Source organism: Lissotriton helveticus, chromosome 7 (assembly GCF_964261635.1).
Source record: "Lissotriton helveticus chromosome 7, aLisHel1.1, whole genome shotgun sequence".
Lineage (NCBI taxonomy): Eukaryota > Metazoa > Chordata > Amphibia > Caudata > Salamandridae > Lissotriton > Lissotriton helveticus.
The window spans coordinates 435,125,293-435,144,812 of NC_136068.1; the positions used below are offsets into that span (position 1 = coordinate 435,125,293).

Here is a 19,520-nt window from a genome sequence, read left to right on the forward strand (position 1 = left end):
ACCAGCATTCACGAGGATAACCTGAACTGCACAAATAGTTAAGTGCCCCTGATCGAATAGTAAAATCTCTAGTGCTCCTAGCTACACAGATACATTGTTGGGCAAATCGTATAGGGACTAAATGACTTTTACCGCTGTTACATTCTATGCACTTGTGACTGAAATTGTTTGAGAACGTGTATTCTGTATAAAGCCTTTAAGAAACCTGTAATTGTTCCTCTCACTGAACAGGTCTATACTTCAATGTAACCACTTACTTACTTTCGTTTTTCAAACCACCACATTTTCAGGTAAACTTTGTCATGTTTCCTTAGTTAAAACTTTACATACATTTAAAAAACAATCCAGAAGGATCAAAAAACACTTTTCATTGCGATTGTTCAACTAAGATCCACACATAAGCAATCATTTGTATACTATGTCAGTACAATTAAGGAGAAAATAATAAAATGTATTTTACCACTCTATCACTTATCCTATCTAAAATAGACACCTTGATTTTCCATTGCCACTCTTCCGTGGTGAGCTGTGTGAATTTGAGGCTGAAGATAAATGGCAGCATGACATACAAGAAATTATAGTTTTTACAATTGTAAGTTTAATAAACAGCACCATTAAATAGTAATCTTATTCCAGTTCTCCATCATGGGCATTCTCTGTGAATGTATAGAACACACAATATCGCTGCATTTAAGCAGGATCAACTTTAAGTATTTACTTTTCCAATTTGGAAGCTGCCATGTTGCCTTGCTGTCAGTCATGAAGTACAATTTTGGAGGACACAGGGATTCCCAATCCAGGCTATACATTTGGTTCTATGAGGCAAGTGCATGATACAAATTCAGAGACAATTCCTCTGCTAGATTACTAGGATAACCTTTTCTTTCTCTATTATGAGATTTTCCCTGTTTATTTGTGAACAGTAGAATAAAAAACCTAGCCTATTACCAACCTCGGGAATCAAAAATCTATTGAGTTGCTTAACAAAGAGAATCTCATAATAGAGAAGGAAAAGTAGCTTGTATGTTTTCCTCATATTCTAGCAAATACATCATACAGGATGGACTGACCCACTAGGGAATCTGAATCCAGAAATCAGTGCTTTACAAATGTATGCAGTAATCTCCAGCTAGATCACCCCAAAAGTCCTGATATTGGGGCACTTCTCATTGGAGTGGCAGTTACAGACTTCATTCTGGTATAATATGTATTTGGCTTGCCTTGCAATGTCATAATAGGCTTTTGATAACAGCATAAGATATAGGAGACCATCCGCCAGGCTATGGTCTGTTTGGATGTAGTCTATCCATTCTGAACTATTCCTATAAGTAACAAAAATAAGTTTTCGTTTTGATTAAATGCTGCCGTTCTGAATATTTGTTAAGACAGTTTATTGTGAAAATACCTGAATAATATGGAACAGAAGGCAGTCTTATTAGGCAGCATGTATTGCAATGGAATATGAATATAAAGGCATTTATATCACGCACAAACGCACAGCTTCTCAGAAGAGTGTCCAGACACATCAAAAGGGCCCTGGAGTAGACCCCCCTCATATTGGCATCAAATGCAGAAAGATAGAGTAAAAAAAAGAAAACCAGAGGGCGCAGGAAGAATTACTCACATTTTTTTAAATAAAAAGCAGAGTTTGGAGATGCTTTCTGAAAGTGGCCAAATCCGTCATCTCTCTCAGTGAAGTGGGGAGTGCATTCCAGGCCTGGGCGGCGAGGAACCCAGCCCGAATGCGAGAAATTCTTGGGACCCTGGCTAGGTTAATCGAGGAGGATCTGAGTTCTAGAAGGAACGTAGTGGGAGATCCTTCTGCACAAGTACTTAGCCTTAGCCCCCATTCCATGCAAAGCTTTGAAGAATAGCACCATCACCTTGAATCTAATTCTATTCTTTACCGGGAGCCAGTGAAGTTCTCTAAGGTAGGGAGACATATGCATCCTCGCTTTAAGCCTGAGAGTATCTCTAGCTGCGGCATTGTGTGCCACCTGTAGACGCTTAAGAAGATAGAGTATATTCACGTAGTCCAATCTTGAGGTGATTAGTGCTTGGACCACACATCTCCTGTGGTCCAGAGACAGGAGAGGAAGAAATTTCCTCAGCATCCTGAGGAGACCAAAGCACGTTCCTACCACTGATTGGACTTGGGCCTTCATTGAAAAGCGATCATCTATCAAGACACCTAAATTCTTTACATTTGTTGCGCCGCGGGAGGTGGCGACATATCTTCTGGCCACCAGAGTCTCCAGTCGTCTGGTGATTGGGTGCCGAAGATGATCTCCGACTTTTCCGGATTGCATTTAAGCTGGTTAAATCTTAGCCAAGCAAACACTTTGGAGAGGCAAGTTTTGATCGTGGATCCCTGAAAATTCTTCCCTTTGTCACAGGAGAAAAGGAGCTGAGTATTGTCAGCATATGATATAACATTTCACTCCATAAGTCTCCGACAGGACAGCTAAAGGGGACATATAGGGATTAAATAATGTGGGACTCAGAATCGATCCCTGAGGGACTCCCACATCCATTTTCGGGATTCCTGCTGCACAGGGAGGAATCCAAATCTCCTGATCCCTATCTGTCAAATAGGAGGCAAGCCACTTTAAAACGGAACCTCCGATACCAAAAGCCTGGATCCTGTCCAACAGTTTAGCATATGAGGCATGGTATCAAAGGCCACTGATAAGTCTAACAGGATCAGAATGGCCTTCCCACCCCCATCCAGGGTCCCCGAATGTATTGGGATACTTCTAGGAGGGTGGACTTTGTGCTATAGTTGGCTCTAAACCCGGACTGACTCCTATGGAGAAGGCTGTTGGTTTCAACATAGTCAGTGATCACCGAGTTACCGTATTTCTCCAACACCTTAGAAGAGGCGGGAAGAAGAGAGATAGGCCAGTAACTTTCAGGTCAGCGGACAGTTTTTTAATCAGGTGTAACATTTTTGAGTGCTTCCATCAAGATAGCATGTGGCCAGATTCTAATGAAGCTTTGCAGATTTTATTTACCACATGATTAATAACCTGAGCTATGGACAATAGCACTTTTACCGGGGACGGGTCGGAAGGGGATCCCGACTCCAGGCTTTTAATGCTAGCTAGAGAGGTTTCTAGTGATAGCGGGGTAAATTGCTGTAGCGAGTGAACGACTCCTAATGCCGGCTCCATATGAGGGCTTGATAATATTTTGGCCACCATGGGCGAGTTAGCCCTCAGAGTATCTTAAATCGTTCTGATCTTTTCATGAAAAGAAGTTGCTAATACAATCTGCGGTGGATGGAGCGACCTTCATCTCCGAAGCCGGGCTTGTAAAAGTTTTTACAATTTTAATAAGCTCTTTACTTTTAGATTTAGACAATTGCATAAGGCTCATATGTACAAAGAGCTTGAAGCTCACATACATTCTATGCAAAATAAATAGTCACCGAAAAGCCACTTTCAATGAAAAATGCTGTAGCGGGGTCATTTATAAATGTTTTCTGATTGCCTCGTTAGCCTGGACAAAACAGAAAAGAGGAGCCTTCGTTGACTGTCGGATAAGGAATTGTTTTCAGATCTATGCAGTTGTTTCGAATACAGTCTGTCCTGTAAAGGAAACATTCCTGCTACCACCCCCGCATTTAAGAATTTTCCAGGATCCTGGATAATTTGGACTGGTTGTAGAGCTGATTTACATATGCAGATGTTTCAAATACAGCCTGGCCTCTCAAGGAAACATTCTTCCAACCACCCCCACATTTTAGAATTCTCCAAGATCCTGATAATCTGGACTAGCTGAAGAGTTGATTCTTCCTTGCTGTTGTGAAGACTCAGATTCTGTAGAAGACTCAGGGTCACTTGCAAGTCCTGTATTACTTTGAGTTTGGAATATGCTTTGATTAACTAATGGTTAAGGTAAGGATCATTGAAGATCCCTTTAATGTCAAAGAAAGACCGCTATCAGAGCCTTGAATTTTGACCAGGTTTCAAGAGCCAACTTGTGGTAGAGAGGAAAGAAAAACTCTTTGTTGGTAATGATCTTTCCATTCTGGGATCTTGGGAAATGCGCAGGTGTTAGAAGGTGACCTCAGGGGAGGACAGGACGTGCACCTGACCACCCTAGACCCACCTCCTGGGTTACCAAGATGAGTACTGGAGGGAGACTCCTCAGGGGGAGAGTCTCGAGTCTAGGATCGTACACACTATACCAACACCATACAACAAAGAGACACTACACCGGATTTCTTAACAACGTTCGTTTATCTTGAACTTCAGAAGATCTTTATGATCGGTAAAAGCAAGTATGTACAGGATCGAGCGGGGGCTCGAGAAAGTCTCGGTCAGGGTAGGGGTAGCGGGACATTCTTAAGGTTCGGTGTTGTTATCGGGGCGTATCCGGCACACAGCTCTCAATCCTCGAGCCAGGGGATACGAAGCGATTTTTAGGGGTCCAGCCGGACCCGGAGAGTCAGGGAGCCGCGAGTAACTCAGCAGGGCTCAAGCAAGAGGTCGGAGGTCTTACGATCTTCAGGGGAGTCGCGAGTCACTCAGCAGGGCTCAGATGGTTCAAAGTTGCAAGGGAGCCGCAAGTCACTCAGCAGGGCTCAGGTGGTTCAAAGTTGCAAGGGAGCCGCGAGTCACTCAGCAGGGCTCAGGTGGTTCAAAGTTGCAAGGGAGCCGCGAGTCACTCAGCAGGGCTCAGGTGGTTCAAAGTTGCAAGGGAGCCGCGAGTCACTCAGCAGGGCTCAGGTGGTTCAAAGTTGCAAGGGAGCCCCGAGTCACTCAGCAGGGCTCAGGTGGTTCCAGCAGAAGTCCTTCTCTGCCAGGCGAGCCGCGACTACGTCAGCAGGGCTCTCGTCGTTCCAGGATCGAATCTGCCGATAGTCCCGGAGCAACCCCAGTTATAGGACTGCTCCTCTTTGATCTCCGGAGTTCTGGTCGGCAGGGGTCTGGACACCTGGGGGCCGCTTGTTGGCGGGTCCTGCTATGCGGCCCTTTGATCCATTCATGTCAGGTTCGGGAGGAGTCCCAGACACACAGCAGGCGTGGAGCCAGCCCTCAGGGTGGCCGGAGGGCGATCGAGACCCATCTCTCGAGGGGAGGTCGGAGGTGTGAGGGAAGCTGCTCCTCCCTCTCTCACTCACGGGGAGCGAGCTGTCCTCCAGCCAGGGTGGCGCCTCTCGGCGTAGGCCGCGCTGGATTGGGCGGCCATCTTAGGAGCTGGAAAGTGGGCACCCAGGGCCTACGGGCCGGGAAGTTGGAGGCACGGACGGGGAAGTCCGGGGACGGGTGTGGGTAACACTGAGGGGAGGGCCGGCTAGGCCGGGGGACTCGGGGTCTGTTGTGGTGCATAGCTCGGGCGGGGGTTGGCTAGGGGTCAGGTCGGACCACGCCACGAGGCCGGGTCTAACATGCGTCCCCCCCAGCTGAAAGTCGGGGAGAACTACCCATCCTCTTGGGGGTTCTCATCGCTGAGGCGGAAGAATCGAGAGAGGCCGTCAGCGTTGGCGTGGTTGGTCCCAGGGCGGTGCTCTACAGTGAAATCCATCCCCTGGAGGGAGATCGACCATCGCAGCAGTTTGGGGTTCTCGCCTCTCATTTGCATCAACCACCGCAATGGTCGATGATCCGTCTGGACTCGGAAATGGGTTCCGAACAAGTAGGGCCGTAGTTTCTTGAGGGCCCAGACTACTGCGAACGCTTCTCGTTCGATAGTGCTCCACCTCTGCTCTCTGGGGAGTAGTCTTCGGCTAATGAAGGCTACGGGCTGATCTACACCTTCCTCATTCAGTTGGGATAGTACGGCCCCAATGCCGTGTTCTGAAGCATCGGTTTGTACCAAAAACTCTTTCGAGTAGTCAGGGGCTCGTAGCACGGGGGCAGTACACGTGGCTTTCTTGAGGGTGTCGAACGCCTCTTGGCAGGCTGGGGTCCACTGCACTCTCTTGGGCTGATTCTTGGACGTTAGTTCTGTGAGGGGACCTACGAGGCTGCCGTAACCCTGGATGAACCTCCGGTAGTAGCCGGTGAGGCCTAGGAAGGCCCGGACCTCTGTTTGGGTGGTTGGTGGTTCCCAGGCTAAGATGGCGTCGATCTTACGTTGCAGGGGGGCGACCTGCCCGCTCCCGACTTGGTGTCCCAGGTAGCCCACCGATTCTTGCCCAATTTGACATTTGCTAGCTTTCACTGTAAGGCCTGCCTGGCGCAGAGCCATCAGCACCCTCCGGAGGTGCTCGCTCCATTCTGAACTGAAAACCGCAATATCGTCCAGATATGTGGCACTGAACTCCTCGAGTCCGGCCAGGACTTTGTTTACCAGTCGCTGAAAAGTGGCCAGGGCATTTTTCATCCCGAAGGGCATCACGCGGAAGCGATAGTGCCCATCCGGGGTGGAGAAGGCGGACCGCTCCTTGGCTCCCTCTGTGAGCGCAATTTGCCAGTATCAGCAGGTCAGGTCAAAGGTGCTGAGGAAATGAGCGGACCCGAGACGGTCAATGAGTTCATCTGCGCGGGGAATGGGGTGAGCGTCGGCTCGGGTGATGGCATTGAGCCCCCGGTAGTCCACGCAGAACCTCAGTTCAGGGGCGACACCAGGGGCCGAGGCTTTCGGCACCAGCACCACGGGGCTGGCCCAGGGGCTGTCGGAGGGTTCGACCACCCCCAAGGATAACATCTTCGAGACCTCGGCCTGGATGCAGGACCGGACTCGATCGGGGGCTCGGTAGGCTCGGTGTCGCACCGGCGGGCTGTCTCCGGTGTCCACGTCATGGACACACCAGTCGGTGACCCTGGGGATGAGGGAGAACAGGTCCGAGAACTGCCCCAAGAGCTGGCGGCAGTCTTCGCATTGCTGGGGAGTAAGGGAGGAAGAGAGGTTCACTCCTTCCACAGAGCCATCTTTTTCTTTGGTGCACAGGAGGTCAGGGAGAGGCTCCGTTTCCTCTTCTGCCCCGTCATCTGTGGCCAACAGTAAGCTCAGTTCAGTTCGCACGAAGTGGGGCTTGAGGCGGTTCACGTGCAGGACCCGCAGGGGGTTCCGGGGAGACTGGAAGTCCACCAAGTAGGTGACTTGGCTTTTCCGCTCGATCACTTTGAAGGGCCCTGTCCATTTGTCTTGGAGGGCGCAAGGTTTCACTGGGGCCATGACCCATACCTGCTGGCCCAGCTGGAACTCGACCAGAGTGGCATTCTGGTTGTACCAGCGCTTCATTTCTTCCTGGCTCGCCTCCAGGTTGGCCTCGGCCAGCTTCCGGAACTTCCGGGTCTGGTTCCGGAGAGTCAGGATGTATCGGAACACTTCCTGTGGGGGGTCTCGGGGTGCCGTCTCCCATCCTTCTCGGACCAGGCTGAGGGGCCCTCGGACAGGGTGTCCGTACAGTAATTCGAATGGTCTGAACCCCAGGGATTTCTGGGGAACCTCTCGGTAGGCGACCAACAGTCAGGGGAGCAAGACGTCCCACTTGCACCGGAGGGGCTCCTCTAGGCCCATGATCATCCCTTTCAGAGTCCGGTTAAACCGTTCTACTAGGCCATTTCCTTGGGGGTGGTACGGAGTGGTGGATCGATAGGATACTCCACATTGTTGCCAAAGGGATGTCATGTACCGGGAGATAAAGTTTGTCCCGCGGTCGCTCACGACCTCTCGGGGAAATCCTACACGGGAGAAGATCCCAATCAGGGCCCGGCCCACCACGGGGGCTGTGACGGTGCGTAGGGGGATGGCTTCAGGGTATCGAGTGGCATGGTCCACTAGGATGAGGATGAAGCGGTGGCCTTGGGAGGTCTTGGGGTCCAGTGGCCACACGATGTCGATTCCGACCCGCTCAAAGGGGGTACTGACGACGGGGAATGGTTGGAGGGGAGCCTTGCACTTTCCTCCACTTTTTCCACTAGCCTGGCACGTGGGACAGGATTTGCAGTGGGCCTCTACGTTCGCTTTCATTTTGGGCCAATAGAAGTGGGTGACCAGGCGACTATATGTCTTGTCTTGGCCCAGGTGGCCAGCTAGGGGGACATCGTGGGCCAGACCCAGGAGGAAGTCTCGGAAGCGTAGGGGTACCACCAGCACCCGGGCTGACCCTAGCTCCGCTGACTTCTGTTCGCTGTAAAGGAGGTCATTCTCCCAGTACAGCCAATGCGTTCCGGATTGGTCGCCCGCGGCCTGGGCTTCGGCTTGTTGCCGGGGTCCGACCAGGGAGGGAAAGGTAGGCTGCTCTTGGCAGAACTCCTCTCGGGAGGGGCCCCCTTCGTGGTGCCATTGGGCCAGCTCGGGCAGGTCACCCAGCTCGGTGATCTGTGCGGGGTCGGGGTGTAGGGGTTCTTTGTCAGGGACCCCTTCTCCTCTCGGGGAGAGGTCGGAGGACTCGGCTGGAGCGGTTCTGTCTCCATCTACAGGGGGGAGGCTGGTAGTCTCATCCTCGACGTCCCCGTCGGGGGGCAGTCGGGCTGCCATGGATCGGGTGGTGGCGCACACCCACTCGGGAAGACCCATCATCCCGAGGTGGGTCCGGCGCTCGACCTGTTTCCAGGGTGAACTTTCCAGGTCGTTCCCCAGGAGGCAGTCAACAGGCTGGGAGGTCCGTACTGCTACTTTCAGTTTTCCTGCTACTCCTTCCCACTCAAATGGTACCAGGGCTACCTGACACAAGCTCTCCGTGTTATCTGCTGAAATCACAGGGCACAGGACATTGGGGAGGATCTGGTCTTCCCGCACTTAATGGCTAAGGACCCCTGTGATGCTGGCTCCAGTGTCACGGAGGGCCTCCACGCGGTGGCCGTTCATGGTCACGAACTGGCTATACTTCTTGGTGTTTGTGGGCAGGGTGTTCCCGGGGACCATCTCCCTATCTCCCAGGGACACTAGGGTCATGGCAGTAGGTTCCCATACCTCGGTGTCCTCAAACTCTTCCCCTAGGGCTGCATTCGCTATCTGCCTAGCCGGGGGAGTTGCTGTCGGAATGCGGGGAGCCATGGGACACAGGGGATCACTGGCGTAGTGCCCGGGCTTTTGGCATCTATAACAGGTGATGGTCACTCGGTGTGGTCGGCCTGGGGGACCGGCAGCAGCTGGTGGGGGTGCAGGGAAGTTTTGCGGTAGGTTCCTCGGGAGGCTACGCTGGGGACCGGCCTGGGCGTCCCTGGGTCCTCCTGGGTTTCCCCCCCCTCTCTGGCGGGGTGGTCCTTGACTGCTGCGGGGATAGTCATTCACGGGGCCCCAGCTGACCCGGGTGTTAACCCAGAGATTCGCCTCGGCGGCCAGCTTCCTCGGATCGGCGAGTTTGCTGTCGAGCAGATGCTGGCGTAGTTCCACAAAGCAATTCGTGGATAGATGCTCCCCTAGCATAAGGTCAGTCAGTTCCTCCATGGTGGTTACTTTGCTGCCCTTGACCCACCCGTCGAATGCTCTGCTAAAAAAGTTCACGTATTCCCCCCAGGTGGTGCCAGGAATCTTCTTGCAGTCCCGGAACCGCTGGCGGTACATTTCTGGAGTGAGGCCGTATCTCGTCAGGAGGGCCTCTTTCATGTGGAGGTAGGAAGTTTGTTCGGAGGACGGTAGATCAAGCAGGGTGTCTCTCCCCTCGCTCAGGAATCGACCCCACAATCCGGCCCCCAATCTTTCTGTGGGACCCGGTGGGAGGTCATGGCCACTTCGTAGGCCTTAAACCATTGCTGGATATCATCGTTTTTGTAGTATTCCTTGACCACATCTTTGGGGATGTGGACCTTCGGTTCTGCCGGGGGTCCGTTCTCTCGGGTCCCCAGGGGATGGTTCTCTTCCTTCCTCGCCTTGAGCTCGAGCTCCTTCAAGCCGCGCTCGTGCTCTAGATGCAGTCTCTTCTCCTCATGCTCCCGCTGGAGCTGCTTCTCTTCTAATTCTCCTTGCACTTTCATTTGCAAGTTTCTTCTCTGCCAACTTTATTTCGCCGTCGATCTTCAGTCTTGCCATCTCCAACTCGTGGTGGCGACTTCTTTCTCGGTCTGCGAGTGCTTCCGGGGATAGGCCCCTGTCTGGTACGATGCTTCGTACCTGGCCGGGGCTTTTTGTCTGGGGGAGTCCCGGCTCGTCTGGCTGCGCCGCCGCCCCTTCTGTGCAGGGGACTCCGGACTTCACCCAAGCTTTCAATGCTCTCTGCCTGTCTTCCTTCGCGTTGAGGCCAGTGGTAGCGATTCCCCGTTCTTTGTAGAATTCTTTCAGTTCTTTGTACGTGTACTCCTCGTATTGTTCTATACGGAATGCAGTACTTGTGTCGGCTTCAATAAGGCTCATGGTGACTTCCTTTGTCGTCTTTTGCTCGGTAGTGCGTGTGCTGTCCGATCTCTAGGTTGGCGGTTTGTATCCCACTGCTGCCACCAATGTTAGAAGGCGACCTCAGGGGAGGACAGGACGTGCACCTGACCACCCTAGACCCACCTCCCGGGTTACCAAGATGAGTACTGGAGGGAGACTCCTCAGGGGGAGAGTCTCGAGTCTAGGATCGTACACACTATACCAACACCACACGACAGAGACACTACACCGGATTTCTTAACAACGTTCGTTTATCTTGAACTTCAGAAGATCTTTATGATCGGTAAAAGCAAGTATGTACAGGATCGAGCGGGGGCTCGAGAAAGTCTCGGTCAGGGTAGGGGTAGCGGGACAGTCCTCAAGCAAGAGGTCGGAGGTATTACGATCTTCAGGGGAGCCGCGAGTCACTCAGCAGGGCTCAGGTGGTTCAAAGTTGCAAGGGAGCCGCGAGTCACTCAGCAGGGCTCAGGTGGTTCAAAGTTGCAAGGGAGCCGCGAGTCACTCAGCAGGGCTCAGGTGGTTCAAAGTTGCAAGGGAGCCGCGAGTCACTCAGCAGGGCTCAGGTGGTTCAAAGTTGCAAGGGAGCCGCGAGTCACTCAGCAAGGCTCAGGTGGTTCCAGCAGAAGTCCTTCTCTGCCAGGTGAGCCGCGACTACGTCAGCAGGGCTCTCGCCGTTCCAGGATCGAATCTGCCGATAGTCCCAGAGCAACCCCAGTTATAGGACTGCTCCTCTTTGATCTCAGGAGTTCTGGTCGGCAGGGGTCTGGACACCTGGGGGGAGCTTGTTGGCGGGTCCTGCCATGCGGCCCTTTGATCCATTCATGTCAGGTTCGGGAGGAGTCCCAGACACACAGCAGGCGTGGAGCCAGCCCTCAGGGTGGCCGAAGGGCGATCGAGACCCATCTCTCGAGGGGAGGTCGGAGGTGTGAGGGAAGCTGCTCCTCCCTCTCTCACTCACGGGGAGCGAGCTGTCCTCCAGCCAGGGTGGCGCCTCTCGGCGTAGGCCGCGCTGGATTGGGCGGCCATCTTAGGAGCTGGAAAGTGGGCACCCAGGGCCTACGGGCCGGGAAGATGGAGGCACGGACGGGGAAGTCCGGGGACGGGTGTGGGTAACACTGAGGGGAGGGCCGGCTAGGCCGGGGGACTCGGGTCTGTTGTGGTGCATAGCTCGGGTGGGGGTTAGCTAGGGGTCAGGTCGGACCACGCCACGAGGCCGGGTCTAACAGCAGGTCTCCTGTAGACCATGATGTTCTTTAGATCAGTGGCACCCAGGCTACTCGGCGGATTCGATGTAAGATCTGATGAACAGCCAACAGCCTAAAGTTTTTTCATCAGATCAATTTATTTGCTTTTTTTAGACCCATTTTTGGTTAAAAAAAATAGCAGGAGTAAATAACTTTGTTCTTTGCGTGTTTTGAAACTCTTGCTACTGCTTCGTTGGTAAGAAAAAATATCTTATTATGCACCAGCTGCTATACGTGCAAAGGTCTTAAACCTCTTAGTATAACGTAGATGAATGAACGCTTATTGTGTACTATATCCATGCTACACATTATGGAGCACAAAATTGTCTTTTGCTAAATTCTGCTACTTTAGGATATCATTGAAAATACTACTGCCAACCATGGCATTAGGGGCAAACTAAAAGAGTCAGCTACCCTTGAATGTCTCTGGTGCAAAAAAGGAGTGTTTAGCTCTAGTTCTCAGGAGCAATGTGGCCGTGGCTGCCTTTTCCAATATGGAATGTGCACCTTGTGTTGAGAACTTCAGCATTTTCACTAGACCCACAGATTGTCATGTCTGCACCATGGTTTTCACTGTCTGAATTTCGTCATTGGGATGGGGAGAGCCCATAAAGGGAGCATCCAAGATCTTTAGTTGCGCTTGATAAGTTAGATATGCAACACAAAGTCACAAGGACTTCCTCAAACAGACCTGTAACAGTAGCCATGGGCTGAGGGGTCATTCATGTTCTTGGCTGGGCTGATGGTATAGTCTGTAGTGAACGTGTCTTCTTTGAGAATCACCTTGAAATCTTCAATGTTATCACTGGGCAGCAGTTCTCCTAACTCTCAAAGAGGGAATGTAGTTGTAGAAACCCAAAATGACTTAGATGCTGCCATGCTCTCTCATAAGTGTTGTTGAAGTCTGGCATAGTTTCCTACCCATTTCATCCTTCCTTTTGCTCGTCTCGGGCGATGTTGATGGGTCAGGAGGGAGGGGCATGCCAATGATGTTATATCTTCTCTTTGCAGCAGGACAACCAAAGAATCTCCGGGATTAATGAATTGAAATGCAGGCTCTAGTCTTAATGCTAAAGTAAGGAGACAGGAATGTGTGCATAGAAGGTTCTAAGAAACAACTGGGATCACTGGTCTACCTTCAGATTAGGGAAAACGGTGTCTCACAGTTGTCTAATTGGAAGGAAAAGCTGCTTTATTGTGGAACTTCTTGGGAGCTCCGTTCGTCATTTCCTGAAACGCAATCATATCATCCACTAGAAGAGCTGAGAAACAGTAAATGTGTTCTTTGCTAGAAAAGATATATCCCCAATTTGAAGATTAGGTACTGTCTTGGGAGGAGGTACACTTGGCATAATACCCCTACTAGTGTCTGTTATCAGAATCAGAAAAAAAAAGGTTTATCGGTTTATTTTTAAGTTTAAAGTATTTCCCAGGAGGAGCACTTCTAGGCCAACCTCTCAGCAGTGCTCTGAAGACTAATGTTTTTAGTGGTGTTCCTTCCTTAGGCAATTGTTATGGAATCTCTTCTGAACGCTTGATTCTTGTGGATTGTGTAGACCTTTGACTGCATCAGTCTTGCCATGATGTTGTGAAGGAAGTTGGCATTTAGGAAACAGGCAGTGAAAAAACAGCCGTATCCTGAACTGGTTGCGTCACTTACAAGATGCTAAGATCTGCATGTGAAGTGTAGATGGTATAGCATCATCCTCTGTGACTGGAGGAAGCTCTTCAACCGCATGTGCCACAGCATCCTAACATGGGCAAAATAACCCTATTTCGTTTCCAGGGCCCGACGCTCGAAACTGATGGTTGAGCTTTAGACATTGAGGCTGTGATAAACTTTGATGGAGAACTGGTCAGAACCGGAAAGCTTCAGAGGCTCAAAGTCAAGCCCATTCCTCTATGATTCACCACCTTCTGGTAGGGCATGTATGAAACGCCCAGTCTGCTGAATGGGAAATCAGTGAAGTGAAAGTATCTCAACCAAAACCAGCAGCAGATAAATGTTCCCCGTCACAAAAAAACAAAGGCAAAAAAACAAGCAACATTCTAAGGCACCAAATGGGAAAGAAACTTCCAAAAATAGTTTCAAATCGAGTGTATCCGGTCCTGGCGGAGAAGGGTAGGCGTTCCCACACCGACACAGGAGATACAACCTTTACTACAGAGGCTCATCTCACCGTTGTTGATCCCGCCAGGCACTGCTGGTACATGTTACCACTGACCTTTAGGCTTGGAACATAGTATAAACAGGTACTTTCTATACTTTTGATATTAATACTGATACTTTGACAGATCAGCTACACAGTAGACAGCACTAAGAAAAGGTCCTGAAGAATCGCGGGTAACCCTGTCCCAAGCGAGAAACATGTCGACCACTACCACCACTTCATAACATAGTCTGGAGCACGGAACACTTTATTTTCCATATACTCTTAGACTAATTATTGGTTTTTAGTTAACGACCAGGGACCACCAGAATAAAATTCCTTCCGGTACTCTGGCGTTATTTTATCTCACTATCCGTCTACTACTACCCCTGGCCCCTCACCCACACTTCACCTACGGGCAGTTGGAAAAAGATCTCCGATAAAGAGCCCCTCTTTTGAGGTGTAGCCCATTGGATATTGCACCGCCCACCCAACGAGGAGCACCGGCCCATGATGAAGCATGACACCTGCAAGGGTGTGTGAGGCCATTATATCCAACAAAATGGATACCCACTGGATGGTTACCATTTAACCACCCTTCTACATCCACGTATATTGACCTGCACTCAGATCACAGGAACAGCCCAGTTCTCCCTTTTGTTTCACAAGCCTTTGAAAAGGCCACAGAATATGGGGTTTCTAGCACAATGGGCAGGAGAAACAAATGTTCTGACTGGCTGTTAAGTGCAAGAGAGGAAGGCAGCTTATGAAATCCTCAACGTGCCAGTGTTTGTTTCCCAAGGCTTGTCATTATCCAGTATTTTTCAGCTGTAAAATGAGGCTCTAGGATGCGGTTTTCAGTAAATTCTATGTAAGACTGAGTTGGTTTGAAATGTCTGCAATTAAAAGAAAGCTTGAAAATGTCATAGCACCTTTACACCTCTTTGGTAAAATGATTTTCAAAGTGGAAAATAGCGGGAACGAGAGAATACCACGATGGAGAATATATATACTTATAAAACATTCTGAAATTGCCTATAGGAGAGTGGGTTTCTTCCACTGGATCTGATGTACAGAGAGAGAGATGTGATGTTGGGCTACATCAAATGACTGGAAATGCCAGGGAATGCTTGATTTACACTCTTCCATCTATAAATGTCAGAACCCTTCAGATCTGTTCATTAACTGACTAGGCTGCTTGTCTTTCTATTTGTCATAGATTTTGGGTTTCATTCTACAAACGCTAGTGAGGAGTTCCATGTTCAGCTCATGTGCCATCTTATACGCAGCTCTGTAAGTATGTTGCAAAACACGCCAGTTGCACTTTGCTAATAGTGATGTTTTTACACCTGGGTGGGCTTGAGTCATTTTGTTTAATGGGGGTGATCAGCCATTCAATGCCTTGAGTCACAGATCCACATCAGTCAAAAAGTGCGATCTTAAACAAGTTGCTTGAACTTGATATGACTCAGACACAACTACAATTGGGTACACGTAATGAACTGGTGGTATTGCATGACTTTCTTGTAAGCCTTGTGGGCTAGAAGCTACACCATTTAACTAATGATGTGTCTTTCATTGTGTTTGTAGGTATCCATCTAACCATTTTGGTGGGCTGTTGGGGATCCACACCTTGTTCTCTATGCTCATGACTCTGTGCCAGCACCCATTGTTTCTGGCTTTGACCAGCTACCTTCAGGGTGATCCATTCTGGGTGAGTGAGTACTGGGTGTACATACTTTTGGAAACGATAGGGGTGGGACAGTAGAAACAAACTGCACTGAAATTTAAGTTGAGTCAATTATTATTCAACTATGTCAAATTTCTCAGAGCCCAGAACTCAGGCATTCTAACACTAAAACCTATTGACGGCTCCTCTGTTATTCATTCTCCCGGTCCCAACAAAACGACCTATAAGGGCTTTTCAACTTGAAGTCACTGCTTACAGACTTGAAGAAAACTGACTGGAGGGCACAGTGCCAACTTTCAGAATCTAAATCCTAGGAGTCTGCACTCAGACTCTGGGAACCTACCTTAGAGATATCCTTAATTGCTGCTGCTGACTTCACTCCCAGAAAGAAACCTTCTTTGCCTGGCCCTTCCATGCATGGAGCCACATCAGCTGCCAATGCCCCCCGTAAGTCCTTCCACTGGCATTACTCCATCTTAGGAGTCCTTTAGAGTTTAATAGAACCCTCAGTAGCCATACATTAGGAGTTTCTTCTATTTTGAGGAACACCGTGGGAGTTACAGTCATTACTGCAGCCATCCTAGAGCCAGTGCTCATCCTACCTTATTAGCATCTCCGGTTTGGAACCTTTCCCTCCTAATCCACTCTGTAGTGCTACATGTCCACCAAATAATCCTCCTATCTTGTCAGTGTCCCTTGCTGCTGCACTGTTCGCCTTGGGAGCCCTTCCTATGATTTACTGTCCCATCCTTGCTCATGGAACTATCAATGGCATAACTCTACATAGGAAGTCTCAACTGATGCCAGCTCCCCCACTCAAGGACCCTACTCTAATGCCAAAGTCCCATACATGGGAGCCCCGCTAGTCAGCAATTGCCGCAGGGAAGTACACTTTGGTGCCTATCAATCAATGAGCCCTCCATCATCAGCATTTATCTAGGAGACTCTTCTGTGCTCATGCCTTTGCCCCTGGTTCTGCTCGCTGCTCAGCACCTTCATGTTGTCAGACTCAGCTACCTTAACAGGCCAGCATCAGTATATAATTTTTATAGGAATTTGAATCGGTTATTTGCCAGTACTGTTTGTGAATAGACTCTCCTATTTCACCACAAAATCTTACCTCCAACAGATCCATGCTGGATTTCTGATCCTTTCCTTCCTGGGGTTCACCGTTCCATTCTATCTGCACGGGCTGCGACGGACCCTTGAGGAGCAAGAGAGGAGTGTGCCTCGATCCATATCTGCACATATGAGCCAAGGAGTCACCATGGTGCACATCATAGCAGAAATATAGGACACAAAGTGATTTCCTACAGGTGTTGTACAAAAAAAACTCAAATCACAATGTTCTCTGAGGACATCAAATGATATCCAAACTAAACAGCAAACAAACTTCACATCATTGAGTTCTTCTTAAACAGAAAGTGATGGACAAACAGGCATCCTAGCACTCACCGAGAGAACTAAAGGAAGTCTATTGATGTTCCAAGAGCCTGACAACAAACATCACAACATTTGGAGCTTTAAGGATACCAAGTGCTCACCCAACAGCCAACTAACGTTTTTTCACAAGGCCCATAATTTGATATCTTCTACGGATCAATAACTCAAAGTGACATACCAGGAGTTTGGCCACCAATGTAAGGATTTGCCTGCTCTACCAATCAACCAAATCTTTGATGGTGTCAGTTTATAACCTTCAAGCAATCATTAAAAAGAAGCGTGATCACTGTCTGATATTCTGCCTGGAGAATGGACAGCTTCTTATACCACAAAATCTGATGTTTGTAATGTTTTAAAAAAAAATTCTTGGTTTCACTGTAGAGCCTGTTCATTTAGTGTATGCATTTCCTTTGTCTGAAAAGATACCTGGAAGTTACACCCTAGTATTATGGTAATATTTCCGGACTGGTACTTGAGTAAAATAGAAAAACTGGTTGTTACTGTCCTAAAAAAATGTGAGGCCACAATTATAAAGAATTTTGTTCTTAAGAGCTCTTAGTGAAAAATACCACAGCATTAACAAGGCTGGATATGATCCTAGAACGGTTAAAGTTGTGCATGTTAGGTGTAAGCAAATGTTTTCTTGAAATGGGAAATGTTTAAGCTCCACCGTACAGCGTATGAAAGGCTACCAGTAGAACCGAAAGCTAATTCATATAGTCCTTCACAAATTACCCTTGTTCAAAAGAGTACACATTTTATTTCAGTCTGTTCCCCCTCAGTATCACTGCATCAATAATTAGTATGTTAATTTAGTTGGGAGTTACTCCTTTAGATTTATTTAGATCACAGCAACTGCAGCAGTAATGGCCAAAAAATGTGTGTTACTTTGAAACAGACTAGGTGGCTCTGGGCACTGTGTGCCTCACTATCTTTAGGGTTTATGTATACATTCTACCAACTGGGTTATTTGCCCGTCACCCCCACAAGTGTCCCTACCCACACCAGTGTCAATCAAACTGTTACTGTGTATTCTCAGGGAAGTCTGGCATCTGGAGGGTCTGACAACTCCTTTAACTCTGATGTCCATGCCACTAGATCCTCTGTGAGCTTGTCATCCATCCTGGAGACCTTCATCTGCCCTTCCTCTGCTACAGCTCATTCTAACATATCTCTCACACAAGCCAGTTTTCATGGGCCACATGCCGTGGTCAGTGGTTGGCTATGCAACTCTTAATAAGCATTGGTCTTTTTGAAGCAAACGTACGTCTCATTTTTCATCCACTTACAGACCACTCTAGCAGACACTGGTTGGCTAAAAGCAAGGGCATGCCTTCTGTGAAGTGATGCAATGCAGCCATTAAATATGTTCAAAAGTTCTCTGTCAACTGAGAACTAGAGCATGTGAAGAAAGTCGGTCGCCCGCATTTCAGGCAAAGGAAGAATTTTCACAGTATATCCTTCCTAACATTAAAAGTGCAAAATTTGCCCCATGGTAGACAAATACATTCCAGTAGTTTAATATGACATCAAGACCCCTAGCCATTAACGTGCCCTAGAGCCTCAATACTATCCTCCTCCCACAAAGCTATAACTTTCTGAAGTTTGTCTACTTTTAGTGATGAACATGACTGGAGTCTCTGTTGCCTTAGCGGTGTCTGGAGCCTCAATCCATGTCTCCCAAGCAGTTCATGTCAATTTGACGCATGTGAAAAATTTCCTGGTCTCACTCTGAAACTTTCCTGCGCCTTCTCAAATGTAACAAGCATTTGCAATGCAATAGGTCTCGTAGTTGTCAGAGTTTGAGCTATTGGCATTGTAAATGGCAATGCCTTTTATTTTATTTTTGGTTTTTAAAACATACATAAAAGGCATTGTCATTTACAATGCCAATAGCTTAAACTCTCGCGAATGCGAGACCTATTGCATTGCAAATGCTTGTTTGGTATTTCACATGATATAGTCCGCCAAAGCTTGTAATTGCTCTTCTTGAAACTGCATTATAAAAATGTTTGTCAACTGTAGTTTCTGTAATATATTTGTGGTATATGCAAAGTTCTTGAGCTATGCTACAGAAAACTGCACCAATATATAAACATCACACAGTGTCGATTGTGAAGGCATGAGAAATTAATCTGTTTGATTTTATTTTTAGTATATGTGTCTTGTCCTTTGCATTCTGAAGGCACAGGCTTCTCAAAGGAGTGGGGTGTGATGAGAGACGTCGGAGGGCCTTTGAGTTCACATTAACGTAAAATATACTGCCTTTTTGATTGGTCCCCCTCATCTACAGAGGGGGGAGAGCAGATATTTAAATGAGATTGAGTTATTTTGTAAGCCATGGTGGTATTTCTCTTATTTGACTGCAAACAGGACTATAAAGCTAACCAGCTCTAAATCTTTTACCTTGCCTGGAGTACTTGATCACAAATCACCTAATCATCACTACCGTCCTCAAAAAAACCTTTAAGTGACTCCTTTAGGAATTCGTGAAAGCCAGGATGATAAGCAAAAAGCAGATACATCAACTTGGCTCTGAAGAACAGTGACAGATGAGCAGTGGAGATCTCAGAGGGAAGCGTGGAACGTTTCCTCTCAGGCTAGCAAGCCAATAAGAGTGATGGTGAAAGAGGAGAAGGAATTTACTGAGAATACATTGGTCCTGATGCCTGTCAGGGTTATTGCATGCTAAAGAGTACCATAAATGCGGTAATGTGCGTT

The 19,520-nt window shown here is 48.6% G+C and overlaps 1 protein-coding gene across 1 annotated transcript in view; it reads left to right on the top strand.

Moving 5' to 3' along the window:
- LOC144768558 (large neutral amino acids transporter small subunit 4-like) overlaps positions 1-17,133 on the top strand; it is a 460,965-nt gene extending 443,832 nt beyond the window's left edge. The window contains exons 12-14 of the mRNA XM_078652331.1: positions 14,886-14,959; positions 15,257-15,380; positions 16,486-17,133. Of these exons, the coding sequence (XP_078508457.1) occupies positions 14,886-14,959; positions 15,257-15,380; positions 16,486-16,650 (363 nt within the window). The 3' untranslated portion in view covers positions 16,651-17,133. The remainder of the gene's footprint in view (positions 1-14,885; positions 14,960-15,256; positions 15,381-16,485) is intronic.
- Positions 17,134-19,520: the final 2,387 nt, after the last annotated feature.